Raw genomic sequence first — 15,000 nt, 5'->3', positions numbered from 1 at the left:
GCCCTGAAATTGAATTGTCCTGTGTGATTCAACATCCCAGGATTTGAGCCCGTTTGCCTTCCTAAATGGAGCCTTAAGTTAGCAGCCGGAAAAATGCAAAACAAAAGGCAAGCAAATGTATCACTAAACAGATGTCGTGAACGGGTCTCGCGACAAATAATCACGCGCTTGATGTAATTTTAAAATTATTTATTTTCCTACGATTCTAGCTTGACACGTTGTCTCTGAAAAAACTCTCCTCTCATACAGCACAAAAAAAGGTCTAAAGTTCACCGAGATTATATTTCCAATAGCTTACATTTCAAGTCTTGGGGTTCGGCAGTTCGGGTTTCAAAATCACGCAATGTAACGCTAATGTCCGCGACACTCTCCCCCTATTTGACTCTTATGATGTCAAATATAAATCATTGAACAAGGTAAACGATAACATTAACAACTCTAAATCACATTGAAAAGTTCAGTTCTCATTTAGTTCATCTTCTGCTATCGCAGCTATGCGCTGACGGGCACTGACTGCAGCACGTCTAGGTTGGAACTCTGAAGCTCGAGCATTCAATCTAGCAGTCCCCTCTTGGGTGTTTCTGTCACAGGACAGCTCAAGCGGATAGAGATGTTGAACTGGTCGTTCCAGGAAAGATTTTCCAGCCCTCAGTCGCACTGCTCTCACTATCCCGTCTCTACCAGGGATTAACTTGTCCACTACACCGATCCTCCACAATCCTCGATTTCTTTCTTCACCCTTGATAAGTACAACGTCTCCCGGAGTCAAGGCTGTTTCTTTGGTTTTCTGGTTAAGGTTGTGGCGCTCTCTGAGGGACTTGAGGTACTCGTTTTTCCATCTCAACCACAGCACCTCCTTGCACCTTCGCAGGTACTTGGCTCGTTTTCTGAGGCTGTCATCCTCCATGTTGCTCGGGTCTTCCTCTGGGAGTTGATTTGGTTGGCCGAAGAGCATAACGCTGGGGGTCAGTATCGGCATTTGGACGTCGTCCTCCACATAATCGAGGGGTCTGTCGTTAACAATTCTCTCCACATCTAAGATCACCTCTTCAAGTTCGTGCCATCTGAGGTTCCCGTTACCAATGGACTTGTACAGACTCTGCTTCACTACGCCGATCAATCTCTCAAATTGTCCCCCCCACCATGGGGCTCGACTGAGGTTGAATTGCCAAGTTATTTCTTGTCTGGCGAGGAAGTCGTTCAACCTTTCATCCTTCATAACGTTCCTCAGCCACTTCGCTGCTGCCACAAAGGTTTTCCCATTGTCTGAAAAGATCTTTTCGGGGCGCCCTCTTCTTGATATAAATCGTTTTAAGCTGCTTAGGAACTCGTCAGTGCTCTGGCTCGGTAACAGGTCCAGGTAGACCGCTCGGGTGAGACTACAGGCGTAAAGAACAATGTAAGCCTTCATTTCCTTTTTGGTCTTGCTGAGGTACTTAATTGGTCCAGCAAAATCCACTCCAATGAACTTGAATGGTACTGATCCAGCTGTTCTTTCCTTCGGCAAGTTGCCTGTCGGTGGATTTGGGAGTGCCGCCACTTGAAATCTTTTGCAGCCGTGACAGCCCCTAATCACTTGCTTTGTCAAACGTCGTAACCGTGGCACCCAGTACTTCTCTCGAACCTTCGCCATCGTCATGCCGACTCCCCCGTGCAAGGTTTGGGTGTGCACGTGCATGACCAGCTTCTTGGTGAACAGTGCACTTTCGGGTAAGTAGATTGGATAATCTCCTTGAATGCGGCCCCTGCATTCAAATAAACCGTCTTCGTTCTTCTGAAGGTTTAATCGTAGCTGATCTTCTTTGAAACTGGCTGTATTCAGGCATCTGACTTGACTATCTCGCACCCAGAACTCTATCCGACGGTTTATCTCCGCAGTGTTGAGAGGACCGCTGATCTTCTGTTGATGTTTCAACTTGCAGTTTTGGATAAACCGTGTTATCCATGAACAAATTCGAACCGCCCTCCAAAGATCCCACTTCTGTAATAACTGGTCAAGTTCTTTGTCGTCTGCTATTGCCACGGCGAGAACCTCCTTGATCACTTTTGCCTCAGCTTGAGTTTCTTTGCTTGGGCTAGTGACGATGTCTGACGGCCAATTCTCTGGGTATGGTAACCAGGACGGTCCTTGAAACCACAGATCCGCACATTCTCCTGCTTTTCCTCCTCGACTGCCCAGATCGGCAGGGTTTTCCTTTGAACCCACGTGGCGCCAATGAATGTATTCCTTGTCTTGGATTTTTCGGACGCGATTACTCACGAATTGCTTGTACTCCCCACCACCCTTGATCCAGTGGAGAGCAACACTGCTATCTAGCCAGCAATGGACACTTGTTACGGGAAATCCTTGTAGGGCTTGTTTCACGTTGTGCACCAGATTAGTAGCCATATGGCCGGCTACCAGTTCAAGCCTCGGTATGGTTAATCCCTTCTTTGCAAGCCTGGACTTGGCGGCTACGAGTCCCTGTGATATACCTGAGGGTTGATGAGACACAGCGTATACTGCTGCTGATAAGCCTTGGCTGCTTGCGTCGCCGAAAGCGTGAAGGTTAATGCTGGTTATTTCTTCCTGGTAATGAACGATGCTTCTTGGTGCTTCAATTATTTCGGGAAGATTTCCCTCCCACGTCTTCCAGCTGGCCGTCTGTTTCCTTGGTAGTTCTTGGTCCCATGGAATTCGCAGCTCACACGCTTGTCGGTAGAGCATCTTTCCCTCCAGAGTGATGGGCGATGCTAACCCTAAGGGATCATATATCTTTGCTAACTTCCCCAGGACTTCTCTCTTGGTGACATTCTCGATCGCTTCCGGAAAGCTGATTTGGATTTTGTCCGTGGCCTTGTTCCAGCGCACACCGAGTAATTTCGTTTCTCCTCCTTTTACACCCAACTGGTCTTTGGCGTAGGTTTGGGCTTCGCATCCTTGAGAACTCTGCTGCTCGACTGGTCCTTCCTCTCGATATTCTGGCCGCTCCAGGATAGGGACATTAGAGTGCCATTTATGTAGCTCGAATTTTGCCTCTCTGAAGATGGTCTGGGACATTTCCTTTAAATGCTGTGCACGCGCGATCGTTTTATCGCCGCTGATTAGGTCATCGACGTAAAGGCTTCTTCTTATTTCCTCTACTGTGTCTGGATACTTGTGTTGGAGGTTGTTAAGATGCTGTTCGATTACTCCGCCCAACAGAAATGGCGACGTTGACATCCCGAACAGCGCCCGTGTGAAACGCAGGGTTTCGACTTCCTTGCTCTCCAAATCTCTCAACCAATGAAACCGCATTGCGTCTCGGTCTTCCTCTCTTATTCGCACTTGCAAGAAGGCTTGCCTTAGGTCTCCAGCTAATGCCACTGGGTGGAAGCGGTTCCTTGCCAGCACACTCCAGAGCTTGTTCTGCAATGGTGGACCAGTCTCAAGGCAATCGTTGAGGGATGGGGCCTGGTGGTAGGCTCGCGCAGAAGCATCATAGACAATGCGGATTTTTGTGCTCTCCGCCGTCTCTCGCACCACTGGTTTGTGTGGGATATAGAATTCTTTGCCTTCTGGTTCGCCTTCGGCACTTTCGACTATTCCTTGGGCTAGTTGATCTCGGATGATTTCATCGTACTTTTCCAACATCCCTGGTTGCTTCTCCAGCTTCTTTACGAGGTTCTCCAGGCGTTTCAGACTTCCTGGCTTATTGTTGGGAAGAGGTGGATGGTTGCCCTTCCAGAGTAAGCCAGTCTCGTACCATCCTTCTGGGTCCCTTAGGAGTTGCTCCTTGAACTCTTCGTAAACGAGGTCTTGATCGCCAACCGAATGGTCTTGTAATCCGAGCACGTCAAGTCTGCAGAGGTTCTCGTAGTCAACAGCGGAAGTTTGTGTTAGGAACATGCTGGTGAGATTTGGTTCACTTCCGGGTGACAAGATAGTCCACCCCAGGCGCGTCCATTCTGCGATGGGTTCTCCGGGTTTGCCGATTCTGGGTGTGGTCTCTGTTTTGACTTGAGCGTACTCGCTGGCACCAAGGATAAGGTGAACTGGTAAATCCCTTTTCGTATCGATGTCGTCCATTTCTACCCCTTTCAGATGATGGTATCGTCCAATCATGTCCTTGTATCCCGGGTTGCCTAAGCTGAGCAGGACACCACGATTTACTTTGGTTACCTCGGTCCGAAGCTGAAATGCACCTGATAAGCTCTTAACGACGACTTCATGGATTTCAATCTCTCTTGTTGTTGCCTGCATCATCATTTCGATTCGTTTCAGCTCTTTTCGCACTGGTTGTTTCCTTAGTCGGTCGAGTAATGCGGCAGAAGCATATGAGCTCCCAGCACCGGTATCAAGTAGGGCACGACAATGTATCCCTCCCACGTTAACTACAACGACTGGATAGGTAACCGCGCCTCTTCCGGTTGCCACTAACATATGTTCTTGATGCTGAGATGTTTTCTCACAGATAGATGAATGATGACGCCGTTTGCAAATTCTGCAGGTGGAAGTGCTGCGACATTCTGAGGCCTTATGATTTGCACCAGTACAATTGAAACAAAGTTGTTTTACGTTCAACAGTCTCCTTCGTTCTTGTATCGTGGTGACTTTATCGCAGTTGATGGACTGGTGAGATGAATTATCGCAGTAAACGCACGGCTTTCTTCTGGGGTCTTGTTGGTTGGCCTGGTACGTCCTTGATCGAGGTGGCTTAGGCAGCGTTGGTTTTTCTTGCTGATATTTATCTTCCAATTTCGGAGGGTTTCTTTCTGTCCACTTGCGCAAGGCTTCAAGTAGTTTCGGAAAATCCCATTCCTGCCAGTTGTCATCAGTGCGCACCAGGTCACCTTTTATACCCTCCAACTTGTCGAGCGTCATTCGAACGTAACCATTGATTTCCTTTAATTTACCCATAGTCTCCAATGCTTGAAGATTTGGGGACAACTTCTGGTAAATTTCCATGATTTTGTTGGGGTTCGTTCCATGGATAGCGGGCAAAGACATTACGTTGTTTACATACGCGTTAACTATTTCGCTAACCTTTCCATAATTAGTGTTCAAAATGCTTTTCGCCCTCTCGTAGCCTTCTATAGTAAAGGGTAGGCCGTCAACTGTTGTTCTAACCCGTGGCTCCAGCAGCTCCTTCAGATAAGAAAATTTGGTGATTTGGGGCACATCAGCCGAGTCAATTTCTGCTTTGAACTGGTTCCAAAACCTCAGCCAATCTGTATGCGTGCCATTGAACCTTGTAATTTGTAATTTGGGCAGCTTCGCGTTGATTGATTGTTCTTTAATCTGGCATTTTCGGTTTTCTTCAATTTTCGCCTCGTATTTAAGTTTCTGCTCTAATTTTTCCTTTTCAAAACGCATCTCTTCTTGAAATTTCTTTTCTCTAATTACAGCTGCTTCATCTTCCTCCCTTTTCTTTTCGTTTTCGAGCGCCGCGCTCCTGAACGTCTTAATTTTTGACCCGAGGTTGTCAATGGCCTTTTCAAACACGCTTAATTTTTCTTCAAGGTCTGTGCTCCATTTTAAGATTTCTTCTCCGTCATCCCCCTCTTCGAACCTCAATTCTTGTACTCTTACCTTGAGGTCATGAACTTCGTCCACTTTCTTAGCTAGAGTTGTTTTCAATCTCTCTACTGATGCGAAGTTTTCCTTTTTCACCGCGTCGCTTGTCTGTCCATTCGTAAAGGTGAGAAGTTGTAGTTTCGCCTCTATTGATTTGTAAAGGTCTTCCATGCTTTCCAGTGTCCTGGCGGGGTCGCCACTTTTGTCGTGAACGGGTCTCGCGACAAATAATCACGCGCTTGATGTAATTTTAAAATTATTTATTTTCCTACGATTCTAGCTTGACACGTTGTCTCTGAAAAAACTCTCCTCTCATACAGCACAAAAAAAAGGTCTAAAGTTCACCGAGATTATATTTCCAATAGCTTACATTTCAAGTCTTGGGGTTCGGCAGTTCGGGTTTCAAAATCACGCAATGTAACGCTAATGTCCGCGACACAGAAGACGAAGCAAAGTGAACGAGGAAATAATTTTTTTTCGTTTAAGATCGTTTACAAATAGAGTACATGTTGCTTACTGCTGGTGCATTTGATTAAATATCTGATTTTATTTTGGCTTCGTTTCTTTTTGTTGCTTCCACTCAGTCCATTTCTCTCATAACTTGAGCCCTCTTAATACTATCATTTAAAGAATCGGACTGGAAAATAGTTGTTTAAACATTTTTTCATATTTGTGTTGTCACATTTGATGCAAAAGCGCTCCAAACCTCAAATGGTTAAGTCCTCTGTTTTGCAATGACAAACTGAATCCATCTTCTTCGACATTTAACTGCTTCAGGGCGATAGCCGTCGAAATACGGTATCACATGAATCTCTATGGAGCGTTTTTACTCACGTCACCAGCAGCCATATTGGCTTACTGAAACAAAAGAAAGTATTGGCGAAAAAAAAGAGTTCAATTCCCGAAGGATACGTTTGGTTCACCATTATGGCCGCCATTCCTTTTCTTGACCGCCGTGACGTCATGTCAAAATGCTCTATACCATGTTTTAAATTGCTGGTACTGTTGCATCCTGCAGCTGCAATCTTGTCTCCAGAATCCGCTTTTGTTTTGGTCAACACCAAGAGCACGGACGCCGGCCACTTCCAAGGCAGGAAGTCCGCAAATCACGGAATTCCGGCTCGTCTACGCGGGCTCAGAAATTTGAAACAACAGTGGTTGTCAACGTTTACAAAAATGGAGATGATGCCTTTTGTTTAGGACTGAATTTCAATCTATCGAAATTGGGCAATTATGGAACATGTGTACAAGGGCGTCATACTGATTCGGGTCCAGGACCTTGAGAATAGCAGGCTTTATGCAATAATCCTGTACCACACAATCCTCAGCGACTTTAGATAAACAGGCGGTAAGCGAGATTGGTCTCGGATCTTTTTTTTTCAAATCATCAAACTTCTTTTTCTTGGGTAGTGGGGATACATCCGCGTACTTCCAGATGGTAGGAAGGTGCTGTTCTTGTAGGGATGCATTAATTATAGTACATACAGGGTAAGCGAGAAGATAAGAGTACTCCGGCAGTAGCCAATTAGGTACATCATCCGGTCAACACGCCTTAGACGGATTTAATTTTGCTAGGAGTCTCGCAATGCGCAACTCTGACACCCCCGGGTAGTGTGCTGAGTCTTCTTCCAGGGGGATTTGTGCCAGTGGGCGGGGCAGACGATATTCTTCCATTGGTTCTAGGAACGCCTCGTTGATAGCGTTCGCCAGTTCCTGTGGAGATAGCTCTTCAGCACCCACCGCATGAATAGGGAGTTTTAGCAAAGACGACGGGTACGGCTACGGCAACGCCACAAAACAAGAATATTATTGGTTGAAAAAGGAAAAATGCTCGTGCTGCACGTGCAACACGAATTTCCGTGCATTTCTTTGCCGTACTCCACAAAACAACAACGTGAAATCACCAAATTTTAGGTTTTGACGACAACGTGAGCATATAACAATGAAAAAGTGATTTTCAGTTTTGACTTTAAAACTGTTCGTACCCATCCATTTACAGGATAGTTCGCCTGTATTGTACATGTAAACAAGACGGTCTTAAAAGAGAATCCAGGGCCGCATTTCGTACAGCAGCTTTTCTTTTCAATGAATATATCTTTAAAGATTAAGTATTTAGTATGTATCTGTATATGCTATGTATTTTAACTGCAAATGTAATGTCTCCAAGACATTAGCTCCTGTAGTTATTCTGAAATTCAAGATGAAATAGAGTTTATGCATGTAAGTATGTTACCTTTCGCAGGGCGCGTGCGCACACTTTGTAATCTGCGACTCCAGTACGTACTTACCATATGACAGATAAAATGACTTTTCCCTTGAATATATAAGCCATCGAATTCTTACGTTAAATTGCCAAGGGCGGTCTGGAACTGTTAGTAGGCGTGGGATTTGTCTCATATGGTTTAGGGGCCCGCCATATCTCTCCCTCAATGCCGTACCGGGGGGCGAGGTCGGTAGCAGAAAGCAGCGAAGGGCCAACTGCGTCCAAAAGCCATCGCACGGGCCGAAATCACGGGATCACTCGTTTGCTACGACGCTCCAGCGCCATGTTTGGAGGTACTGCGTTTTTCTCTCTTGTTCAAACATTCCGTCAGCGCATGCGTAAATGTTCTGTGGCTCTCCGATACCTAGTCTACCAAAAAAATGAACATGCTGGTCTTTATCAGAAATTGACATTTCAGTTCAAGATTCTAAAGGCATAAAAGTAACGAAAGAACCGTGCGTGTCTGGTCTTCTCGAGACAGAGGTGAGAGATAATTTCATGAAGACTGGGACGCCTAAAATGCTCTGTTGTTAACATGGCGGTTCACGAGTAAAGGTGTCTATTCCAGGACCTACCGATACAATTTGGGCCAGTTCTGAAGGCTAAAACCTTTAATCGATGCGGTATTTTGCTCGTAGGACTGGGTGGCCCGACACTTATGAAAAATATATATAAAATGAGAATCGGGAGTCTTCTCTTGTCATGGAATGGCAAAATTACCTAGAATTCGTTTTGGGCATGTGCGAGGCAACTTAAGAAGCACCAGACTAGCCCTCATCGAACGGCTGAAGCGCGGCCAGAGGAAATATTTCCAGCCAGATACTCAGGAGTAGGCCTAGTGTGTGCTGTTAACGTAGAGTTTGGATTTCTGAACAAGTTTTTATCATAGAAATTTTCGCGAGAAAGTTGTGCTTTCATTTCGTTGTGTCAAAGAAACGGTATAATGTAAATAAGAGAATAACGAAATTTATATTTGCAGATCACTTGTCCTCTTGAGTCAAACTCTACATCTCTATGCAATAAGCACATTCAAAATTTCCTCATTTTACTTTACAAAAGTTTGTTTTTGTTTTTCTTTTTTTTGTTTTTTTGGAAAAAAAAAAAAGGGTTTTTCTGCTCATATGAAAAACACGTTTTCTCTCCCGTCTTCTTCTTATGCATGATCTTAGCCGAAATTACATTCTGTCCCTCAATAAAAACCTAGAACAACACGTTTTCTCTCCCGTCTTCTTCTTATGCATGATCTTAGCCGAAATTACATTCTGTCCCTCAATAAACCTAGAACAACAAGTTATGGCGATTAAAATCCCCCGCTACGATGAATGCGCAATTAGCGTATCGTGATTCAGCCAGCGAGAGATATTGAAATAGGTGATCACGCATAGAGTCGTTTTCGTCTTTGGTCCAGTGATGAGCGTAAATAACGGCCGCGATAAGGGACGTAAAACCTCTCGGGAGGCGGTTTGGTCGCAAATGCACCCATAGGATTTCATGATCTTTACAACACGATAACTCCTGAAGCTTTTTAAATCGAAAGTAACAAACACCGCCATGTGCGTTAGATGTCCGGTCCCTCCGTAAAATGGAAAAGCCAGGAATATCAACAACAGTGTTCCACAGCAGATTTTGGCCACGTTTCCGCTACGAAAGCCAGGCTAATTTTCTTCCTTTCGATGAATTCCTGCATTTCGGTGAGTAGAGTAGAGTAGAGTAGAGTAGAGTAGAGTAGAGTAGAGTAGAGTAGAGTAGAGTAGAGTAGAGTAGAGTAGAGTAGAGTAGGGTAGAGTAGGGTAGGGTAGGGTAGGGTAGGGTAGGGTAGGGTAGGGTAGGGTAGGGTAGGGTAGGGTAGGGTAGGGTAGGGTAGGGTAGGGTAGGGTAGGGTAGAGTAGAGTAGAGTAGAGGAGAGGAGAGGAGAGGAGAGGAGAGGAGAGGAGAGGAGAGGAGAGTAGAGTAGAGTAGAGGAGAGGAGAGGAGAGGAGAGGAGAGGAGAGGAGAGGAGAGGAGAGTAGAGGAGAGGAGAGGAGAGGAGAGGAGAGGAGAGGAAAGTAAAGTAAAGTAAAGTAAACTAAAGTAAAGTACAGTACAGTACAATACAGCAAAGTAAAGTAAAGTAAAGTAAATTAAAGTAAATTAAAGTAAATTAAAGTAAAGTAAAGTAAAGTAAAGTAAAGTCAATTTACTTAACGTCGGTAGTTCCTTCAGTTACGAAACTGGTATCAATGGAAGCCGACGGTGCGTCTTTTACTTTGAATGTAACGTTTAGATTACACGGTCCGCCATTACTCACGTTCAAAACTGACCAATTGGACCTCAGACGGTTGGATCTAGGGAAAAATGACGTCATTGACTCACTAGCTTAAAATTTCAGCGTGTAAACGCAACTTATTATATATGCAAAACACGAGTTTAAAAATCTGAAAGCCCGAAACTCCAGTGCTGCATATTAATTCAGCCGCGTACACACGCATTGCATTCTTAAACCAGTGAGTCTTTGACGTAATTTTCTCCTCGACCCAGCTCCGCCATTACTTTAAAATCTTGAGAGACCAACAAATAACAAAATTCCAGTTAAAATAAACAGGTGTCTTTTTAAAATCAGAACTTAAAACTTGGGTCACTTAGCGTTTAGTTAACATAGTTCTGAAATCCAAAGAAAAACAAGAATTATTTTTTGGTCGTAGTAGCACTTTAAGGTTTGGACGACACATGAATATGAGCAGTCAAAAGCGTTCGTCCAGATGCAGTCGTAGCAAGATGCAACTGAAGATATCTAACCGAAACTGAAAAGTATGAACGAGGTAGAAACCTCGCGAAAAACCTGCAGAACAAAGTATTATTTTCAAGTTGTTGTTGACTCGACGGCGTTGCCGTCATTTAAATTCCTTACCACTGTGTCGTCTGTTTTTTAACATGGAGGTACTGAATGAAAAATTCTCAGGTTACATTTGCTTTTCGCGTCTTCTGTTAATGACGCAGAGTACTCCACCCTTCGGCCTCATGGTCAGTCTCTCTTCGTGCTGAATCTCCTTTTGCCCTGGCAACAATGTCAATTTAAACTCTTGTAGCAGCCTCGCCATGAGCACTCGTGCCTCAAACTGGGCAAATGTTTGTCCAATACAAGTTCTTGGACCCATGGAAAACGGAAAATAATTAGATCCTAGGCCACTGCTTGAATTCTTAGCATCAGGAGAAAACCTATCTGGATCAAACGTTTCCGGCTCGGGCCATAGCTCTGGAAGTCGATGTAATACATACCAACTGAAGTTGAGAGTAGTTCCCGCGGGGATGAAATGTTCGCCTAAATTTTCTTCTTTTGTTGTTATTCGTGCTGTTCCAGTAATCGGTGGATGAAGTCTCAGTCCTTCTTTCAGAGTCTGTCCCAAGTATTGAAGGTTACCAAGGTCTTCGTATTCAACGAATTGACGGCAACCGAGCACAGAATTAATTTCTTGAACAATTCTACACGAAAAATAAGACAAAGCCGTTAAGGAGAAAATTTAACAACAACAACAATAATAATAATAATAATAATAATAATAATAATAATAATAATAGTAATAATAACAATAAAAATCATAATAATAATAATAAGAAGAAGAAGAAGAAGAAGAAGAAGAACTTCAAAGGCAAACATAAACAATCAGGACGTGTCACCTGCGTGCAGGTTGTGTGGTCGGAGGAACGAGACTGTGGCGCACACTGCTAGCGCAAAAAACACTACCGTCGGTTGGGACACGACAAGGTTGCAGCTTTTTAACAAATAGATTCCATGTTACCCTGCGTCTGTTCAGTTATAGATCACAGATGACGTCAAAATGTGGTAAGAACAAAAAAGTGTCACACGAGGCGCTAGCCGATGTTCTTACCACATTTTGACGTCATCTGTGAAGTTTCTGAACAGACGCACGGCAACATGGAATCTATATTTGTTTTATACAGCTGTTTCGAGAAAGGTTTCCAAAAGGAGGATAAAAGCGTACACGAGAATGCCGAAAGGCATTATGGTAAACTGTCAGTTTGAGTCAACGAGAACATGACGGCAATGCTATCGAAAACGTCACCTAGATATACACGCTCAGGCTATTACTGACATTGAGATATGAGTGAGTTTCAAAATTGTCGCGAACGCTGCATGTTACGCTCGTTTTGGACAACCTTTCCCGAAACAGCTGATGGTGACGTCAATCGTGCGTCTGTCCTCTAATAGATCATAGGCAAGAACAAATCAAAATGCGAGAATAACTTGGGTTATTATATAAAATACATTGGAGGCTTTGCGAGAGACTTGGATTCGAGAGAGGATCTGGGTGGTATGCTCATCATGTAATCAGTAGCCGGTGCTGGAGTCGGAGCGTCAAGTTCCGGTGGGACTTCACGATTCAGACAGACCAGCGATTGGAGCACAGCAAACCAGACACTGTGGTGTTTGAAACGCGACCAAGAACACGGCCTAACATTGGACATAGGTCCTACTTGCACCAATTCCAGGGAAGGAACTTTTCAGATCCTGGACTGCCAAAAAGGCCAAAAGTGGACCATTTCAATCACATCTTCATCTAAATTTTCCTTCTGCTTGCGTGTCAAAAATAAAAAAAAAGGAATTGACGGTTTTTGTCAAGGACAGACGCATGCTTCGGCGTCACGTTGTGGTCTATGAGTGTTTTTTGGACTCCATCTATCCACTTCTTTCTTGGTCGTCCCCTTGCTAGCAAGCTCTCCCGTTGTTCGCAGGCTATCTTCTTCCGGGCCTTGAAACTAGAGTAGACCGATCATGTTGTTGGCATATTGGTAGTGATGGTGGCATTGTCTTCATGCGTCGAAACCACCTACTCCCTGCCAGACTGTATGATGCAGGACAGGTGTTGTTCCACACCATCAAAAACATTATCTCTCAATTTGTTTAAACTACTTCGTAGCAAAACTACTTCTAGCCTTCATTTCCTCAGCTTGAACTAAAAGAAAACGCTAAACACCTTTCTTCATGATGACTGCAATTAAAATTACAGATACACTTTAGGATCTCGTTTCGCCAATAGGCTTACCTCAGTAATTAAAGGACTAATTAAATCAGGCATTGCAAAGAAAATAGTTATTTAACCTGTAATGTTAAATTTTGTCATGTTTCTTTAGAATACCTGTCTTCAATATGCGGGTGCTTGAGAATTTCATGAAGAGTGAAAGACAGTTGATTTGAGGTGGTCTCTTGACCTGTTAAAGACGAAAAGATGATTTAAGAGTCAGAAAAAAACCCTAAAGGGGTTCGGAAGTGGCGTAGCACAGTTCGTCTGGCAGCTGGCTTTCCGAAAACCGATTTGGCTTTGGCATGTGGTTTTGGTGGTGCTAAATTCAACCTTACCAAGAACTAAAGTGTTACGTTATGCCATCATTGCCCTTTTGCTGTGGAAAGCATTTCCCCAGGGACTCCTTAGGTTCATATTTACGGTGAAAGTTGGGCAATAACTATAGAGCGTTTTCACGTGACGTCACGGCGGCCATACTGGTGTACCTAAACAATAGAATGGCGGCCATATTCGTGTATCTAAACAATAGAACGGCGGCCATATTGGTGTACCTAAACAATAGAACGGCGGCCATGTTGGTGTATCTAAACAATAGAACGGCGGCCATATTGGTGTATCTAAACAATAAAACGGCCGCCATGTTGGTGTACCTAAACAATAGAACGGCGGCCATATTGGTGCACCTAAACAATAGAACGGCGGCCATATTGGTGTACCTAAACAATAGAACGGCGGCCATATTGGAATAGAATGGCGGCCATGTTGGTCTACCAACTAATCCTCCGGGAATTGAGCTTTATTATCCTGCAAACGTTTTCTTTTGTTTCGGTGGAAAAACAAGGTTACTGATCACGTGAGTGAAAACACTCTATCGTAGTGCAACTATCAGGATATAAAGAAACCAAGTTTACAATCTTCCAAATTTAGCATGAGAGGCATGAACCGTAGATTTGATAAATGACAATTGTAACTCAAATGCACGAGTTCGCTGAAGATATTTACATTTATATTTTCATATATATATATTGGGTTTTTTTTCCGCATGATCAATCCCCACGCGTCTTCAATATTTTTTGAAGTTTACAAAAGCGTGGTAAAATTCCTATACGTATTTCCTCTGCATGTCGGTTACAGAAACTAGTCTGCGAGAAACCTATAAATTTCTCATTAAAATATGAATTGGCCGTTTAAAAGTATGAACTCTATCCTTGCCAGAGTTGGTCGAAAATATCGCGACTGTTTTCGTTTTGTTTTGTGGTTACTGGTCACGCGTGACTGAAACCAAATACATTTGAATTTTTAACACATGCTCAAAACGAAATGTCGAGGGGGCTGGCCATCTTCCTTCGTCTTCCCGACTTATATAGAAAGATCGAAGGAGACTCTTCTCGCAGGGTATTTAGACGTAACATTTTTCAGGGTCATCAATTAGCTTATATGAGGTAAATGCACTAACAATTGAATAAATTTGGTGGTTGGAAATATGGTAACCCCATCTATGGTTATGACGTAATCCTACGACCGTGCGTCCATCCCTTCAACCTTTCATATAAGCCAGTACGCGAAATGTCGCGAAGCTGGAACCCGCGTGTTTTGGCGGGAAGTTATATTACATTTCACAAAACAAGCAAAAAATTTGGAAGACAACCAGTAAAAAAGCTAAATATTAAATACATTTTTTTGAGGGGGAGGGAGAGGGCGAGGGGGGGATGGAGAGAGAGAGAGAGACAAGAAAATATTACAAGGAAGGGTTACGCTTTTGCCAACGCTGGCCGTGTAGCACTTATATTTCAACAGACTTAACTATTAGAAGGTAAAGTGAAGTGCTAGTTTTCTACCCCACCTGAACCATGTGAGCTTTAGCCCTACTGATGGAAATGGGCCCACACAAGGACAGAGGAAAAGTCTGACCAGGGTCGTGGGTTCAATTCCCACCCTGATCAGAGTTTTTCTCTGTCCTTGTGTGGGCCCATTTCCATCAGTAGGGCGAACGCTCACATGGTTCATATGGGGTAGAAAACTAGCGCTTCACATTAAACCCCAATCAGTTAAGTCCATAGAAAATAGTACTCAGGCGAAGAGTAAGCGATGCTCAACGTGAAAGAGAGGGTTTACGGTCAAGTCGCCCGAAAGTCATCTCGCCCGAAGTTATGTCGCCCGAAACCAGAGTCATGTTGCCC

The 15,000-nt window shown here is 43.9% G+C and overlaps 2 protein-coding genes across 2 annotated transcripts in view; both read right to left on the bottom strand.

Moving 5' to 3' along the window:
• The window catches only part of LOC137980111 (uncharacterized), a 7,991-nt gene extending 2,156 nt beyond the window's left edge, over positions 1 to 5,835 (bottom strand). The window contains exon 1 of the mRNA XM_068827473.1: positions 1 to 5,835. This exon is cut by the window's left edge and continues 979 nt beyond it. Coding sequence (XP_068683574.1) covers positions 458 to 5,707 — 5,250 coding nt within the window. The 5' untranslated portion in view covers positions 5,708 to 5,835 and the 3' untranslated portion in view covers positions 1 to 457.
• Positions 5,836 to 9,966: 4,131 nt separating this feature from the next.
• LOC137980331 (cholesterol 24-hydroxylase-like) overlaps positions 9,967 to 15,000 on the bottom strand; it is a 12,443-nt gene continuing 7,409 nt past the window's right edge. Inside the window, exons 3-4 of the mRNA XM_068827747.1 lie at positions 12,935 to 13,007; positions 9,967 to 11,258 (exon numbers count right to left, since the gene is read on the bottom strand). Of these exons, the coding sequence (XP_068683848.1) occupies positions 10,739 to 11,258; positions 12,935 to 13,007 (593 nt within the window). The 3' untranslated portion in view covers positions 9,967 to 10,738. The remainder of the gene's footprint in view (positions 11,259 to 12,934; positions 13,008 to 15,000) is intronic.

The sequence above is a fragment of the Montipora foliosa genome, chromosome 12 (genome assembly GCF_036669935.1).
Source record: "Montipora foliosa isolate CH-2021 chromosome 12, ASM3666993v2, whole genome shotgun sequence".
Taxonomy (NCBI): domain Eukaryota; kingdom Metazoa; phylum Cnidaria; class Anthozoa; order Scleractinia; family Acroporidae; genus Montipora; species Montipora foliosa.
The sequence above is the reverse complement of the archived record's forward strand: the minus strand, read 5'-3'. Positions and strand labels throughout refer to the sequence as shown.